The sequence below is a fragment of the Rhincodon typus genome, chromosome 18 (genome assembly GCF_021869965.1).
Source record: "Rhincodon typus isolate 14 chromosome 18, sRhiTyp1.1, whole genome shotgun sequence".
In the NCBI taxonomy this organism is placed as follows: Eukaryota; Metazoa; Chordata; class Chondrichthyes; order Orectolobiformes; family Rhincodontidae; genus Rhincodon; species Rhincodon typus.
The window spans coordinates 35,066,468-35,084,373 of NC_063349.1; the positions used below are offsets into that span (position 1 = coordinate 35,066,468).

Here is a 17,906-nt window from a genome sequence, read left to right on the forward strand (position 1 = left end):
TGAAACATAAGCACATCATGCAGCAGATTTGCTTTAACACTAAAACAGAATTTGGTTTCACAAAAGAAATAAAGATAAAATAGAATAAACCCAAACCCACAACTTCAGTTTGGAGATTTTGAAAACACGGTAAACTAATCCCTTAATCAAAAAAAACCCTGTATAGCACCCTAAAGCATACCTTGCACAGTTCTCACACCAGAGAAAAGAATCTTTTCCTGTCACCCCGCAAAGATAATTTAACTGTGACTTCGACTCCAAATCTGGAATATCTGAAAGCCTTTTCGTAGACCTTTCAAATGCTGGAGCTTAAGCATTCTTAGTTTCAAAAAACCTCTTAGGAGTTTTGTTCAAACGCTTCTGTTTTGGAACTTTCATTAAACCCCTGGCTCCAAGGCAATCTATTTTACTATCTTCTCCCTTTTACAGGAGCACAGCTTCATACATCCATTGTCATCAAGGACTTGCACAGCACAGCCAAACTAAACTAAAAAATTTTATCTTCATGCAATCAAGGTTGACCTAAGCTTTGAAATTTATAGATTTTCTTTTAACAGAAACCCTTACTTAATTGTTATGTGTTTGGTTGTAAACTCTCTATATGTACACAACCCATTAGTTCTGAAAGCTGCTCCTCAATGTAGTTGTAAAAGAAACCACCATGGCTACAGAAGTACTTTCAAATTGATCATCAAACTCTTCAGCTACACAGAAAAACCCATATAAGTCACGCATTCCACATCATGACTTTAAACAGTTGATATATTGTTTACTTCTGATGGAACCGCAAGCATTTGCATCACTGCTTGCACAAATATGGCACCATGTAGCTGCAGAATTTCACAATATACTGTTATTTATTCATGCAGTATAGGCGAGGAGATCGATAGTAGTTTTTCACCTTTGAATTTCATTGGTTATGAATATCATCAAGACATGTTTCTACAAGCCCCCTTTCTCAAGTCATGACAGTCCTGATGATGTAATTTTCAGAGTTCCTTTTCATCTCACCAACAAATAACATCCAGAATCATAGTTTTGGCTACTTCTGAGAAGCACCAAGCTCTTTAGCATTTTCAAGGTAATCATAGTGTTTTCTAGGTTTTAGATATTTTTGAGCCAACTCTGTCACTACCTCCTAAGAATTCCTTTCTCTTTGGCAGACAAACATAAAAACTGAGCTCTTCCTAACAATGATCTGCTTCTCTTTCCAATAATTTTGTGTTCTGCTTCCTGTGCATCAGCTTTTCTCTTGTATCTGTATCTCTGTACTGATCACCTTCACCTTCCAGCTCATATATCATTCCTTCTTGTCTGCCAGTTGCATGGCTTTATTCTTGATTTGCATGTTACTACTGCTTCCATGTCATTATTATATAGGAGAATTATAACTGAGCACTTTATAATTGGTGAAGGCTCTTCAAAATTATTTTCAAACATCTTAAAGACAATTATAAACTCTAATGGCTTTAAGAAATTGCACAGCTTTATTGCTGCATCCAGGTCAAAAATCGTTACAAGTATTCTTTTAAACATTAATAACCTGAAAAATAGTTGTATCTTCTTTATATCAAAGTCTTTAATTAAATTGAGGCATGTCTTGTGAGGTGGCTCAAGACATTTTCATAGAATCATAGAGTTAACAGGCCCTTCTGTCCAATTCATCCACGCCAACCAGATATCCTAAACTGGTCTAGTCCAATTTGCCAGCATTTGGCCCATATGTCTCCAAACCCTTTCCTGTTCATACACCGATCTAGATGCCTTTTAAATTTTATAATTGTAGCCACCTCCACCACTTCCTTTGGCAGCTTGTTCCATACACACACCACCCTCTTTGAAAACGTTGCCCTTCAGGTCCCCTTTAAATTTTTCCCCTTTCACCTTAAATCTATGTCCTCCAGTTTTGTACTCCCCATCCTGGAGGACAAAAACCTTGTCTATTCACCCTACCCGTGCCCGTCATGATTTCATGAACCTCTAAGCTTACCCCTCAGTCTCTGACACTCTAAGGGAATAAGCCCCAGCCTATTCAGCCTCTCCCTATAGCTCCAATCCTCCAATCCCGGTAACATCCTTGTAAATCTTTTATGAACCCTTTCAAGTTTAACAACATCTTTCCTATAAAGCAGGGAAACCAGAATTGAATGCAGTATTCTAACAGTGGCCTAATCAATGTCCTGTACAGTCGTAACATGACTTCCCAATTCCTATGCTTAATGCATTAACCAATGAAGAGAAGCGTGCCAACTGCTACCTTCAACACCCTGTCTACCTGCGACTCCGCTTTAAAGGAACTATGCACCCGCACCCTTAGGTCCCTTTGTTCGGCAACACTGTCAAGGGCCCCACCATTAACTGTATACGTCCTGCCCTGATTTGCCTTACCGAAATGCAACATCTCATAATTGCTGTAAATTAAACTCTCATCTTCCACTCCTCAGTCCATTGGCCTATCTGATCCAGGTTTCATTGTGCTCTGAGATAATGTTCTTTACTGTCCATTACACTAATTTTGGTGTCATCTGCAAACCTACTAACCATACTTACTATATTCACATCCAAATTATTTACATAAGTGACAAAAAGAATGGACCCAGCTCCAATCTTTGCAGCATGCCACTGGTCATAGGTCAGTAGTCCAAAAGGCAACTGTCTACCACCACCCTTTGTCTCCTACCTTAAAGCAAGTTCTGTATCCAATTGGCTTGCTCCCCTGGATCCCATGTGATCTAACCTTGCTAACCAGTCTACCATGCGGATTCTTGTCGAATGCCTTGCTGAAGTTTGTATAGACAACATCTACCGCTCTGCCTTCATTGATGTTCTTTGTCACTTCTTCAAAAAATTCAATCAAGTTAGTGAGATATGATACAGAGGGAGAGGGTAGAAGGGAGATAAAAATGGAAGGATCCATCTTCTGATATTGTTAAAGGGTTTCTACTTGGAATACTCACGTCCAGGACTTTTTATAGCCAGATCAAGCCTTGTACTGGCAGCAGCACCCACCACAAATTTGAGGCTGCTGCTGTATTTTTGATCTTTACTGCAGTAGTGTCAAGGCTCAGAATAAACAGATATATTTAGAAACTGTAGTATCTCAATTTTATTTCTCTTCCTGCATGTCACTCATTGTTGACTTATCCCTTGCTTATTAGATATCATTCTAACCCACTGCCTCGGGTAGAAAAAGACAGCTTTGCTGTTTTTTCCTCTTCTTGGAGAACGAGATAACTTTGTGCTCATTTCACTCTTGTGCTCTATTTTCATTAATTTGTGTAATCATTAGAATTCATAGTGAGATTATTGTGTTTTTTTTTTGAAGAGTACTTGAACTCCTGTTTCAACATATCCCTCTTTGGAAAGTGCACATAACTCATGATTCATTGTAAAAACTGTGTTGAATAGATAACTTCTTCTCTCTAATGAATGGTTTCAATTGGTATAAGAACCGAAAATGCTGACATTTTTCAGATCAGGCAGCATCTGTAAAGAGAGAAATGATTCAGCAAATGTCTGACCAACTTGTTATTTCCAGGAATTTCTGTTTTTATTTCTGATTTTTAGCATCTTCAGTATTTTTCTTTGCTATATTTTCTTCTTCTAGCTTAGAACTTTTCAGAATTTGATTGATTTTGGTCCGTGTCCATATGCAGCAAGATCTGGACAATATCCAGGCTTGGGCTGACAAGTGGCAAGTAACATTCGCACCACACAATTGCCAGCCTATGACCATCACCCACAGGAGACAACCTAACTACTGCCCCCTTGACATTCAATGGTGTTACCATCTCTGAATGCCCCACTATCAAGATTCTGGGACAAGGTCAGAAATCACATGATAGCGGGTTGTAGTCCAACAGGTTTATTTCAAAACACAAGCTTTCAGACCCTCAGTCCTCCTTCAGGTGTTAGTGAGGGAGGTAGTATCAGACACAGAATTTAGAAGTAAAAGATCAAAGGGTCACAGCATAGATAAGGATGTACTAAACAAACATAAGATGCTGTTAAATCTTTAATCAGTTAGATTTTAATTGATTATTATGTACGTGTAAAACATCCTCATCAATGTTGTGAACCTTTGATCTTTTCTGTACCTGATACTATTTCTCTCACGAACGCCTGAAGAAGGGGTGAGGCTCCGAAAGCTTGTGTTTTCAAATAAATCTGTTGGACTATAACCTAGTGTCATGTGATTTCTGACCTTGTCCACCCCAATCCAACACTGGCACCTCCACAACATCCTGGGAGTTATCATTAATCAGAAGCTCAAGTGGACTCACCATATAAACGCAGTGGCTACAAGGGCAGGTCAGAGGCTAAGAATACTGTGGCGAGTAACTCACCACCTGACTCCTCAAAACCTCTCCACCATCTACAAGGCACAAATCAGGAGTGTGTTGGAATACTCCCCACTTGTTAGGGCTGCATGCATCCAAGCAACACTCGACGCTTGACACCATCCAGGACAAAGCAGCCCGCTTGATTGGCACTGTATCCACAAGCATTCATTCCCTCAACCACTGACGCTCAGTAGCAGCAGTGTGTGCTATCTACAAGGTGCACTGCAGAAATTCACCAAATATCCTCAGTCAGCACCTTCCAAACCCCTGACCACTTCCATCTGGAAGGACAAGGGTAGCAGACACGTGGGAACACCACCACCTTCAAGTTCCCCTCCAAGCCACTCACCATCCTGACGTGGAAATATATCCCCTTTCCTTCGTTTGTCACTGCATCCAAATCTTGGAATTCCCTCCCTAATGGCGTTGTGAGTTAACCCACAGCAGATGGACTGCAGCAGTTCAAGGCGGGACCTCACCTCCACCTTCTCAAGGGCAGCTAGCGATGGGCAAAAAATACTGGCCAGCCAGTGATGCCCACATCCCACAAAAATGAATAAAAGAAAAGAAATTCAAGTAATAAATTATTACTTGTTCCATTTGGTCTTGGCAATCCCTGCCAGACCCTACTAGAGGATAATTAATAATGTTCAATAACAATGAAAAACAAAAAAAAATGACAACATACAATACCTTGTCTTCAGTGTACATCAGAGTTCCAAAAGACAAAAGATACACCATAGAAAGCATCCTATTTGGATGCACCACAGCATGGTATGGCAACCTCTCTTCTCAAGACCACAAGAAACTACTGAGAGTCGGAACACAGTTCACTCAATCACGTAAACCAGCATTTTGATTCAGTCTGTACTTGCTGCTGCCTTGGGAAAGCAATCAACATAATCAAAGACAAGACCCCTCCCACCCTAGTTATATTCTATTCCACCCTCTTCCATCAGGCAGAGGATAAAAGTTTGAATATACTTACGAACAGCTTCCTTCCCACTGTTATCAGATCTTCGAAGGGACCTTTCAAATGTTAATGTTGATTTTTCTCTCTCCTCTCTGTCTCTCTCTCTGTACTTTCTCTGCAGCTGTAGCATTGTATTCTGCACATTGTTCTGCTACCCTGATGCACGTTGTGTGGTACGATCTGCTAGTATAGCTCAAACAACATTTCGCTGTATCTCGGTACGTGTGACAACAATAAATCAAACAAACAATATGGTTCACTAATGTCCTTTTAGAGAAGGGACTGTCCTTACCTGGTTTGGCTTACATGTGCCTCCAGATCCAGAACAATGTGGTTGACACTTAACTGCCCTCTGGACAAGTAGGGATGGGCAATAAATGCTGGACTGGCCAGTGATGCCCACATACCATGAATGAATAAAGAAAAGTTCATGGTGGTGATGGTACTTCGATTTAAACATGGATTCACCACACTCTTTGCATTTCAGAGGTTCATTTTTTCATCTTGAGTCCCAATTTCCCTTACCTCTCAATTGTTGAAAGTGTGTCAGTTCTCGGAGCTCTTAGTTAAAATACTTCTTTCTTGCAGTTGCTTGCAATCTGTCTCTAAACAGTCTGTCCAGACCATTAATGTTGTATCTTTCATTTTCTGTTGTGTGGCCAATTGCCTGATTTTTGCTATGAAGGTTGCTGGAAAGGAATATTATCCAAGTATTTTTTAATGCTTCTGATATTTGTCTATCAGTGTGTATTTGCAAGTTTAACTTGTGTCAAAACTAGATGTATGTCTAAATTCCATATTTTATTAGAAATAATAACTTAAATGTCAGCACAGTTTGGAGAATTTCCAAATACAATTTCTGAAATCTTGCATGCAGTGTATTGAATTTCATTACGTACTCTTCTCTGAAACTATCTTTGCTCTTCCTTAATTAAAATCTGATCACTTTTCAAAACAGTTAGTAAATCATCTTTTTGATAAATGTTATCCATGAAAGTTGATGCTTTGTCTAATTCATCAATTTTCAATTCTGAAAGGAAATTTCCTTACTATCCATTTTCTTAAATGGCAGAAGTGCTAAAGCCAGACCTTGTTTGCTCTTTAGTAAAGAAGAAATGCTGGTCCACATGGTTACTTTGTACTTCCACTGTTCATAAGCTTTGCATTGAGAAAATGAATGGGTAGTCATACTTGGATACTCCGAGAAAGTAAGAACTGCAGGTGCTGGAGTCAGAGATAACACAGTGGGGAGCTGGAGGAACATAGCAGGCCAGGCAGCATCAAAGGACCAGGAAAGTTGACATTTTGGGTCGGGACGCTTCTTCAGAAATGGGGCGATAGGGAGCTCAGAAATAAACAGAGGAGAGGTGGGGCTGGGAAAGGTTGGTGGGATGGTGATAGGTGAGTGCACATAGGAAATTGTGGAGATTGCTCGGTGAGGTGGGAGGAGCAGATAGGTGGGAGAGAAGATGGACAGGTTGTCAGGTCAGGGAGGTGGGATGAGGTGGGGAGATTGTGAAGCTGGTAAGATCCACATTTAGGCCATTGGGCTGTAGGCTCCTGAGGCAGAATATGACGTGCTGCTCCTCCAGTTTCCGGGTGGTGTCATTGTGACACTGGAGGCGGCCCAGGATGGATATGTCACCCAGGGAGTGGGAGGGGATGTTGAAATAGTTCATGACCAGAAGGTGTTGTCATTTGTCGCGAACACCATCTCCCCACCCGCCCCGGCCTCATCCCATGACCAAGCCTCCTCCTCATCCCTGCCTCCTTGACCTGACACAACCTGTCCATCATCTCTCCCACCTAACCGCTCCTCCCACCTCACTGACCAATCCCCACCACTGCCTACCTGCATTCACCTATTACCAACCCACCTATCTTCCCCAGCCCCACCCCTCCTCTCTCTATTTATTTCTGAGCTCCCCTCCCCACTGCCCATTTCTGAAGAAGGGTCCCAACCTGAAATGTCAACTTTCTTGCTCCTCTGATGCTGCCTGGCCATGCTTGGATACTTGAGCCTTTGGTTCATCCATCTCTGAGGTTTTCTCCAAATGACTCTTTGAGTAGAATAATACTTAACTTTAATCTTTGATTTACCAACACCTAACCACCTTCTACTACTACAGTTCATCACAAAAGTTGATCAATGTCAGACAAACTTTTCCAGTCAGAATTCTATTTCAACTTGCACATCAGAATAATCACTCTATTTCTGAGTTCGCTCGCCACCCCCTCCCCGCCCCGGCCCCCGCTCCATCTCCCATTAGAGAATTAGTATATACATCCAATTCTCACCCAGTTATCCCTTAATTATCTTCTAACCCTCAACTGTTCCTTTATTCTATTAGGTCTTTGGTACCTGTGCCAAATCTTAATTGATAATACAAGGGGCCAAGAGTGGAGAAACACGGGAGTTACAGATACCCAGTCAATGACTAGATTCAAAACTGAGATTAATATATTTTTGAGCATCAAGAGTAACAAAAGGATATAGGAGTGGGAAAGAAAGTGGAGTTGATGCGGAGGTCCCCCGGCCAGGTGGGAAGTGGCATCATTTTAATAACTTCTTGTGGAGTTACATACCATTGCATACCATACCATGTTTATCTTCCTTAAGTCACTCTTTGCCATGAGTATACCTTTATTGTGTTAATATACTCTTAGTGAAGAAGGCAACAGTTTACGGGTAAGATTTTTCAAGCAGCGTTGTGTATCTCTTTGGAACGCATAGGATGTGCCAAACTCTTTGCAGCTAAATGATTAGTCTTTTGACCTCTATGGCAACATCTAGCAATCGGAAAACCAATCGTCACAACAATTGTATTGCCATATGTACGAGAAAGCTCATGGCATGGTCATTGATGATTCTGTGTGAGTTAAAGGTACTGGTATATATCTGTAAATTGATCTCGGATTGCTTACTGCAAGCAGTTTTCAGGTGACAAAATCATTCTTTTCGTCGCAAAGATAAAGGTCATCCTTAGAAAAGTCCTAGGTCAGTGAGCTGCAGAATGATTCATACGGCCTGCAGTAGTATTGCTCTTGTACTTGTTCCATATGGTTTTATCTTTTTTAGTCCATTTTTGTACATCTCAACTTCATTAATTCAGAGGCAACTTGATAGAAGCTTATAAAATAATGAGAGGTATTGATAGAGTTATTAATGGTAGTTGTCTTTTCCCTAGGATGGGGCTTTTCAAGACTAGGGAGCACATTTTTAAGTTGAGAGGGGAGAGAGATAAAAAAAACATCGAGGTAATTTCTTACACGGAGGGTGGTTTGCATGTGGAATGAACTTCCTCAAGAAGTGGTGGTTATGGGTACAATTACAATGTTTAAAACACATTTGGACAGGCACATGAATAGAAGAGGTTTGGCGGGTTATGGGCCAGGAGCAGGCAGATGAGACTAGTTTAGTTTGGGATTAGTTCGGCATGGATTGGTTGGTCTGAAGGGTCTGTTTCCATGCTGTATGGCTCTAAATGCTAATTAAAAGTTCAGAGTGGAAAATGGATATGATGAAATTTTGTGAAAGCAAAAGTGGACTGCAAGTCATCCTGTTTCTATTGTATATTAAGATTAACACAACATGTATATTCCTGAAAATGTCAGTTGTCTCTATAAAATGTCATCATTCTATGTATGACCTGTTTAGTTTTTGTTCCAACAGATGAGAGTTGTGCATAGTTGAAAAATTAAATAGAATTAAGATTTATGGCAAATTCAGCCACAAGTGCTGTCTTTTAATGTTGAGAATTGTTCACCTTTGTATTACTGAAATATATTTGTAGCTTGGTGTATAATGTGTTCCTGGGAGACACAACTATTGTCAGTCCACTTTTTTGTTTGCTTGTATAGTCACTTTTGCACGATGACTCAATGAGAGCTAATTTGCTTCAGAATAAAAATATCAATATTAAAACCAACTTTAACAATCCCTTAATGCAGTCACAGTTGCTGATCAAGGTCTTCCCATTCTCCCAAAATTAATTCATCCCATCTCCTGTAACCATTAGTGACTGTGATCACTGCCATTCAGCATGTGCACGTAATCTGCTAAAATGCTTATCAGTAATTCTAGGTTTGCTCTTTCAAACCTAAGGTTATCTTTAAACCACAAATTTTTAGCTAAGGACTAATAGATCAAAACATTGGTTATTGTAGTTCTGTTATTATGGCTTTTGAGACAATAGATTGCCAAAATTGTATAACAGTTCTTCTGGACTAGTGGATGTGTGTTTCCCAGTCTTCCATTAACATTGATAATTACACTAAATATGCCTAGTTACAAAAACTTTGTTCCTTGTTTCATTCTGTTGTCATAGCTGTAAATGTAATTAATTTGTCAATTATTTTATTAATGTAGGCGAAGACTAAAAAAGTGATTTTTTTAAAAAAATAATTTTGTATTTGCACAAACGTTTTCCACTTCTAACAGTATTTCAACTGTTAACTTTTAATACAGGTGCCAATGATTTTGGTTGGTAATAAGTGTGATTTAGAGGAAGAACGTGTGGTTGGAAAAGAACAAGGACAGAATCTAGCAAGACAGTGGTGTAACTGTGCCTTTCTAGAATCATCTGCAAAGTCAAAGGTTAACGTTAATGAGGTGAGACTAAAGTGTAGAAACACTGATTATTAATGCTCTTTTTGTTGTACTTTATGTAATCATTTCTTAATCAGAAAACCTTACTACTTAATATTTGTGATAACAAGGTGTAGAGCTGGATGAACAATGCAGGCCAAGCAGCATCAGAGGAGCAGGAAGGCTGACGTTTCGGGCCTAGACCCTTCTTCAGAAATGGGGGAGGGGAAGGGGGTTCCGAAATAAATAGGGAGCGAGGAGGAGGTGGATAGAAGATGGATAGAGGAGAAGATAGGTGGAGAGGAGACAGACAGGTCAAAGAGACGGGGATGGAGCCAGTAAAGGTGAGTGCAGGTGGGGAGGTAGGGACGAGATAGGTCAGTCCAGGGAGGACGGACAGGTCAAGGGGGCAGGATGAGGTTAGTAGGTAGGAGATGGGGTTGGGGCTTGAGGGGGGGAGTAGGGGATCAGTGGGAGGAAGGACGGGTTAGGGAGGCGGGGACGAGCTGGGCTGGTTTTGGGATGCGGTAGGGGGAGGGGAGATTTTGAAGCTTGTGAAGTCCACATTAATACCATTGGGCTGCAGGGTTCCCAAGCGGAATATGAGTTGCTGTTCCTGCAACCTTCGGGTAGCATCGTTGTGGCACTGCAGGAGGCCCAGGATGGACGTGTCGTCTGAGGAATGGGAGGAGGAGTTGAAATGGTTCGCGACTGGGAGATGCAGTTGTTTATTGCGATCCGAGTGTAGATGTTCTGCAAAGCAGTCCCCAAGCCTCCGCTTGGTTTGCCCGACGTAGAGGAGGCCACAACGGGAACAGCGGATGCAGTATCCCACATTAGCAGATGTGCAGGTGAACATCTGCTTGATGTGGAAAGTCTTCTTGGGGCCTGGGATGGTGGTGAGGGGGGTGGGGGAGGTGTAGGGGCAGGTGCAGGTGCAGCACTTCCTGTGGTTGCAGGGAAAAGTGCCGGGTGTGGTGGGGCTGGAGGGGAGTGTGGTGCGGACAAGGGAGAAACAGAGAGAGTGGTCCCTCCGGAAAGCAGATAAGGGTGGGGAGGGAAGAATGTCTTTGGTGGTGGGGTCGGATTGCGGATGGCGGAAGTGTCGGAGGATGATGCATTGGATCCGGAGGTTGGTGGGGTGGTACGTGAGGACGAGGAGGATTCTGTTTTGGTTGTTATTGCGGGGAGGGGGTGTGAGGGATGAGTTGCGGGAAATGCGGGAGACACGGTCAAGGGCGTTATCTCAGATACTCCAGCATCTGCAGTTCCTACTATCTCTACTTAATATTTGTATTATTTTTATATACAGGTACTGGAAAATCCACATTTCTGTCTGTTACATTTTTGGAATCTTCCATTCTGGATCTCCCATTATTTTAGTTTTCCAATCTTGTCCGTCTGTTTGCTGGTTCTCAGTCCTTCAAGCACTTGTCTAAATGTTTTCCTGATCTCTATGGAATGAATTCTTTTTGACATTGTCAGTATTTGTTTCTTGTCTCAACTGGCCCTGAGAAGGAGATAGTGAGCTGCTGCCTTGAACATGCTGCAGTCCATCTGGCATACAATACAGTTAGAAAAGGATTTCAAGGCTTTTTTTTTATTATTCATTCATGGGATGAGGGCATCGCTAGCTAGGAAGCATTTATTGCCCATCCCTAATTGCCCAGAGGGCAGTTAAGAGTCAACTACATTGCTGTTGGTCTGGAGTCACATTTAGTGCAGACCAGGTAAGGTTTCCTCCCCTAAAGGGCATTAGTGAACCAGATGGGTTTTCCCTGACAATGGGCACTGGATACACGATCATCATTAGACTCTTAATTCCAAATATTTATTGAATTCAAATTCCACCGTCTGCCGTAATGGGATTCGACCCCAGGTCTCCAGAGGGCCTCTGGGTTGACAGTCCAGTGACAATGCCAGTAGGCCATTGCCTCCCCAAATACAATGCCAGTGAAGCAGTGGTGATGTAGTTCCAATTCAGGGCCGTGTGTAGCTGGGAGTAAGTTTATAAATAGTCCTGCAAACTGTACTTAGGTGTTGCGTTCTAAATTAAAAGTGTGCATGCTTCATGCAAAGTATGATCTCTGTACAGAAGACATGCCAGAAAGGTAGTTGAGGTGAAAATCCTGGAACCTTTTCAGATGCAGTTGGAAATTGGATCGTAAAATGTTGAGTATCCAGGCTGAATTAAGGAATGCTGATTAGCCTCTCATTTCTGGTTATCTTGTGATATATTTTAAATGTCTGAGAATTGTGATGTGGCATCAATTTAAATTAGAAGGACTTGTTCATTCAATTGATTTGTGACATTTATTGATTTTTGATCTGCATCTGTGGTGTGTTATTCTTTCAGTCTACCATGTCTCTTTGAGCAATCCAATTTGTCCCACAGCCACTTCTCCCCGTAGTCCTGCAAGTTCTGTAGCAAGTATTTTTTCTTTGAAATTTATTGAACCTGGTTCCTCCACCCTTTTTCAGTCCATTTAATGTTGAAAAAGCTATATGTTTGTGTGTGTGAAAGAGAGCTAGAAATCGATTTTCACTATGCCTTGGCATATTTTTAAAATTAATTATCCCATGATTTCTGGTTACTGATTCTCTGCCAATGGAAGATTTCTTTCCAACTGCACTCAAAATGCTAATAATTTTGAATGCCTTTAATATTAAAGAGCCCGTTAATCTTCTCTGCTCCAGGGATTACAATACCATCTTTTTTAGTGTGTCCAGAATCAGAAAACCATTATTCAAGGTATTTTTGTGGTAAATCTCTCCTACACACTCACTGAGGCTTTGACAACCCCCCATAAAGTGTGATCACCAGAATTGAGCACGCTACTTTAGTTGAGACCTAACTAGTGATTCATCGTACCTTTTTGGCTGTTGTTCACCTCAACTCAACTTAATACAAGTAATTTATTAATGTTGCACATGAATATGAAATTAACTAAGTCATAGATTATGTAAGATTTAGATTGATTGTCCCTTAAAGTATTCCATTATTACCTTTTAAAGTGGCCATTATGCAGTACTGGGACATTGTGAAAGATTTTAGTTTAGTTTATTTAAAGTAGAAAATTAAGATTATTACAACCCAAATATTAAAGTACTGTACTACTTCCATGACTTCAGAGTTTGAATGGCATTGGATGTACTATCCATCAGGTAGCATATTTCAGTAATTGTGAAGATAATTCAGTAATTATGTGGCCAATTTAAGATAAAAACATCAACTGGATCAGTACAGTAAATACAATAAATATATAGTCAAACTATCCTGTAATTGGCAGAAAGCTTTATTTACAGAAATTTTGCTTAGTATAAGCTATTTTTCATAACTTGAATACTTTAAAATGAAGCATTTGTGTTTTACAGGGACATTAAGAAAGTTTTGAATCTTGTTTAAAAGCTTATTGAAATTCTTGTGTATTGCAGATTTTCTATGATCTGGTCCGACAAATCAACAGAAAATCTCCAGTTTATGGAAGGCCTCAAAAAACCTCAAAATGCCAGCTGCTTTAATACAGATCTATTCTAACTTCACGCCAGGTGAAAAAAAAAGGATTGCATGCAACTATTATACTTGTTTTGGAGGGAAAAAGACAGGGTACATTGTAGACTATGGTATTAGCTGCACATATTTAAAAATGAATTTCTTCTTGTGTAATAAATGCAAACTATTTTTTGAAAATTGTGTACATACATTTTTGCCACAAGACAAAGAACTCAATCTACTAGTATGCTGAAGAATTTTGATTAAATTTGATGTGTTTTATAGGTTGAACTGAATTAGAAAGCTAGAAACCTTCATTAGTATTAAACAGAAGATTTTTAAAAGTTACATAAGAATATAACTAGGAGCAAGAGTAGGCAATTCAGCCCCTTGTGTATGCTTCGTCATTTGATAGTCGTACCCCAACCTCAACTCCCCTTTTCTGCCTGCTTTCCATAACCCTTCAGCCCATTACTCATTAAAAATCTGTCTATTTCCTCCATAAATTTATTCAGCGTCTCAGCATCAACCACACTCTGGAGTACTGAATTCGACAGATTCACAACCCTTCCAGAAAAATAATTTCTTCTCATCTCTGTTTTAAATCTGCTACCCCTTATCCAAAAACGATGATCTCTTGGTCTAGACTTTGCCACATGAAGAAACATCCTCTTCGTATGTCTGCTTTGTCAACTCTCTTTGGCATTTTATATCCCTCAATTAGATCTCCTCTTATTATTCTAAATTCCAGAGAGTATAAGCCTAAACTGCTCAATCACTTTTATAAGACAAGCCCCTCATCTCTGGAATCAATCTAGTGAACTTCCTTTGAACTGCCTCCAATGCAAATACATCCCTCCTCACGTAAGACAACCAAATTTGTATGCAGTACTCCAGATGCAGTCTCACTAATGCCTTGTACAGTTGCAGCAACATTCCCCTAATTTTATACTGTGTCCTTTCGTAATAAATTCCAAAATTCCATTTGCCTTTCTTATTATCTGCATACTCGTTTTCTACGATTCATGCACAAGGACACCCAGATCCCTTTGCAACGAAGCACTCTGAAGTTTTTCTGCATTAGATAATCTGCTTTTCTATACCTCTGACCAAAATAGATAACCTCACACTCAGTCATGTTACACTTCATCTGCTAAATTTTGGCCAATTTCATTTGTATCCATATCCATTTGTAAATTTAGAGCATAGAACATAGAACATTACAGTGCAGTACAGGCCCTTCGGCCCTCGATGTTGCGCCGACCTGTGAAACGAATCTGAAGCCCATCTAACCTAAACTATTCCATTATCATCCATATGTTTATCCAATGACCATTTAAATGCCCTTAAAGTTGACGAGTCTACTACTTTTGCAGGCAGGGCATTCCACGCCCTTACTACTCTCTGAGTAAAGAACCTGCCTCTGACATCTGTCCTATATCTATCACCCCGCAATTTAAAGCTATGTCCCCTCGTGCTAGCCATCACCATCTGAGGAAAAAGGCTCCCACTGGCCACCCTATCTAATCCTCTGATCATCTTGTATGTCTCTATTAAGTCACCTCTTAACCACCTTCTCTCTAACGAAAACAGCCTCAAGTCCTGACTTGTGCCTTGTAGATGGTGGACAGGCTTTGAGGAGTCGAGTGAGTTACTCACTGCAGTATTCCTGTATTCCAATATTAATTACAACAAGTGAACAACATCAATGACTTCAACTTGATGGGTTTTTTTGGAGAAAAGGGAGATTGAAGTAAATGCTGAGAAAATAATGAATTTTGGTTTCGTCAACAATGTGATGGGGCTCAATGTTCTTCTTTGTGAAGTTTCTTTTAAACTGAGAGTAAAGATTACTTAGCCTATGATTGATTGAAACTTCTCAAGATGTCTCTAGACTAGAAATGGTATAGTATGAAATTAACTAAAGTATTTTTTTTAATTGCAGACATGATGAACTATTTCCCATTTTGACAGTGCCAGCATTCCACTTTACTAAACCTATTGACATCTGAAAAATGGACTTTCCTGTGGTGGTACCCTTCAACAAATGGATGAAAGCTCCCAAGTCACTTTGCACATAAAGTAATTATAATATTTTCAGCATTGCAAGAACAGAAAGCTTTTTTTACTTCTAAACATTCTAATAGTAGGCAACTGTTAAAACTAGGACCTACATTCAGTGTTACTGATGATCACATGGAGCAAGTACTCCTTTCACCAATGTTACATTAAGCTAATAAATAAATATTGGTAATTCCCTTTTTTGTCAATTAAGTTATGTAATTTCCTGAAAGCACCACTATTTTAGCATAATAAAGATGGAAGTCCAAAGATATCTTTAGAATAGATGGTTTCTCACAGCTAACACTGCTTCTTCAATATTTGTTGCTTTTAAAATGGAGATGCAAAATCATTGTTTTAGTGTATAACTGTGCTCTGATAATTGCAACAGCTATTAAAGTATTTTGAGTTTTTATTTTAGTAAAACCTGTGGAAACAGTGATTTCTATGTATAAAAAGTATGTTTTTGTTTTAGTCATATTTTGTCTTTGGTCTACACTGTTGCCTTCAAATAGCTGTTAACATTTTCAGAAAAAAATGTCATGTCTTTCATTGTATGTTTCCTTTTCTGTTTACATGGATAATGTTTATAAAGGATTGTACAGTGCGGGTCAACAACAGGAATTATATATTTTAAAATACTTATTTTAAAACTTTACAAGTTAGCTTGGAGATCACTCCTGATCTGCTCCTACAACTGTGGGTTCTCACTAATTCTGCTTGCTTATGCATATTTGTAATTATCAGTACCAAATATACATTAAATTAGACATTGCCTGTTAGTGGTTATGTTTCACGTGTAATGTTTTGTTGAAATGTTTCCTGGTGGAAGAGTACTGTGGGTATTGATGGTGAATGTGAGAAATAATTTTTATTAGAGTGTAATTGGTCTCACGGCCCAAGTTCCGCTGATTTATTTAACAATGCCTTCATGCTTTGTATGCATTAACTTTTGGGTAGAAGATTGTGTATGGAATTGAGCCACAGTATTTGAAATGACCAACTTAATGCTGCAAGTGCTTTAAGATGGCCGTGTAAACTTTAAAAGCCTTAATTTCCATAGAGTGGTGCAATTTTTTTGTATAACCTTGTGTCAATTCATTATTATGGATTGCCATGCAAGGGCTTGCATTATGATTATCTGCCACTTGAATGTTTTGTCATGTTTTAACTGCAAGTAAATAAAGTATTCGTTTAACTTTTATAAATGTAATACATTTTGTGTACATTAAGTACCATGTTCTACTGTGTTTTTTTTGTTGGTGATTGTTACACTTTTGAAGAGTAATTGGAGCAATCTAAAAGCAACAGATTTGTATTGGAGTAAAGGCTCCGTGTTTATTTTCAGTTCATAGTTCATGCGTTACAAGCACACAAAACAAATTATTTATAAAGGATACTGGCTGGGGTAACTTGACTGTTAATCCTTGATTTCTAGAAATATTTCATCCCAAGTAAAATTTTTATTTTAAAATATGTCTTTTGATTCTGTACTATTTAACAAATTCGCCAGTCCACTTAAGCCTAAAAATATAGTATTTACCCCTTTTGCAGGGTTAGCATTTGTCTTTGCATCCCTAGTACTTAAGATGCAGAATGGTGTAACATGTCTTTAATTAAATTCACTCATTAAGCAAGTGATTATTTTTTTGCAGAAACTGGCCATTGCTATAGTTCCTACCTTGTCTTTAAAAGTTCAGTGGTCACTACATTTAAATTGCATTTTAGCTAGGAAGTAGAAACTATCACTACAATATCAAGTTTGGTGCTTGTGGGAAATTGATGATCCACTAATTGGATAAGTTATATTTGTTTTGGTTTTGTTGCTCAGACACCCTTAAACAATTTCCCACATTCTCAGTGGATGTCAATGTCATGAATTAGTTAAGTGCCAATCGTCAGCATTGCAATCAAAATGATGACAGGAAACAGCATTTTCTGTGCCCAGCTCACTGAGCTGCTTAATATCACGTGTACTGAACTGTTTAGAAATTGCATTATGATGCCAATTCTTATTCAGAAAGGGAGGGGAGACAGAAAGTAGGAAACTATAGACCAGTTAGTTTAATATGTTGTTGGTTTCTAACCATTTCCCATTATTAACAAAGTAACAAGATGTTTGGAAAATCAAAACTCAATCTATCAAAGTCATTATGGTATTATGAAGAATAAATCATGTTTGACTAATTTCTTAGAGTTCTTCAAAGATGTAACAAGCAAGGTGGGTAATGCAGATCCTGTAAATGTCACATATCTGAACCTCCAGAAAGTATTTGATAGGGTGCTGCACAAAAGGTAAAATCACATGAGGTTAGGGATATTTTATTAGCTAGGATAGAGGCTAACCAACAGAAACCAGTGTCAGGATAAATGGTTCTTATCTCTGGTTGGCAAGGTCTAACAAGTGAGGTGTCACAAAGTTTGGTGCTTGGGGCCCCAACTATTTGC

General features: G+C 39.4%; 1 protein-coding gene across 4 annotated transcripts in view; it reads left to right on the top strand.

Annotated features, from left to right (window-relative positions):
- The window catches only part of LOC109924294 (ras-related protein Rap-1b), a 40,259-nt gene extending 23,597 nt beyond the window's left edge, over positions 1 to 16,662 (top strand). For all 4 annotated transcript variants that reach the window (XM_048607873.1, XM_048607875.1, XM_048607874.1 and 1 more), the window contains 3 exons: positions 9,785 to 9,928; positions 13,340 to 13,453; positions 15,343 to 16,662. In XM_048607873.1, coding sequence (XP_048463830.1) covers positions 9,785 to 9,928; positions 13,340 to 13,426 — 231 coding nt within the window. In that variant the 3' untranslated portion in view covers positions 13,427 to 13,453; positions 15,343 to 16,662. The remainder of the gene's footprint in view (positions 1 to 9,784; positions 9,929 to 13,339; positions 13,454 to 15,342) is intronic.
- The last annotated feature ends 1,244 nt before the right edge of the window (positions 16,663 to 17,906 follow it).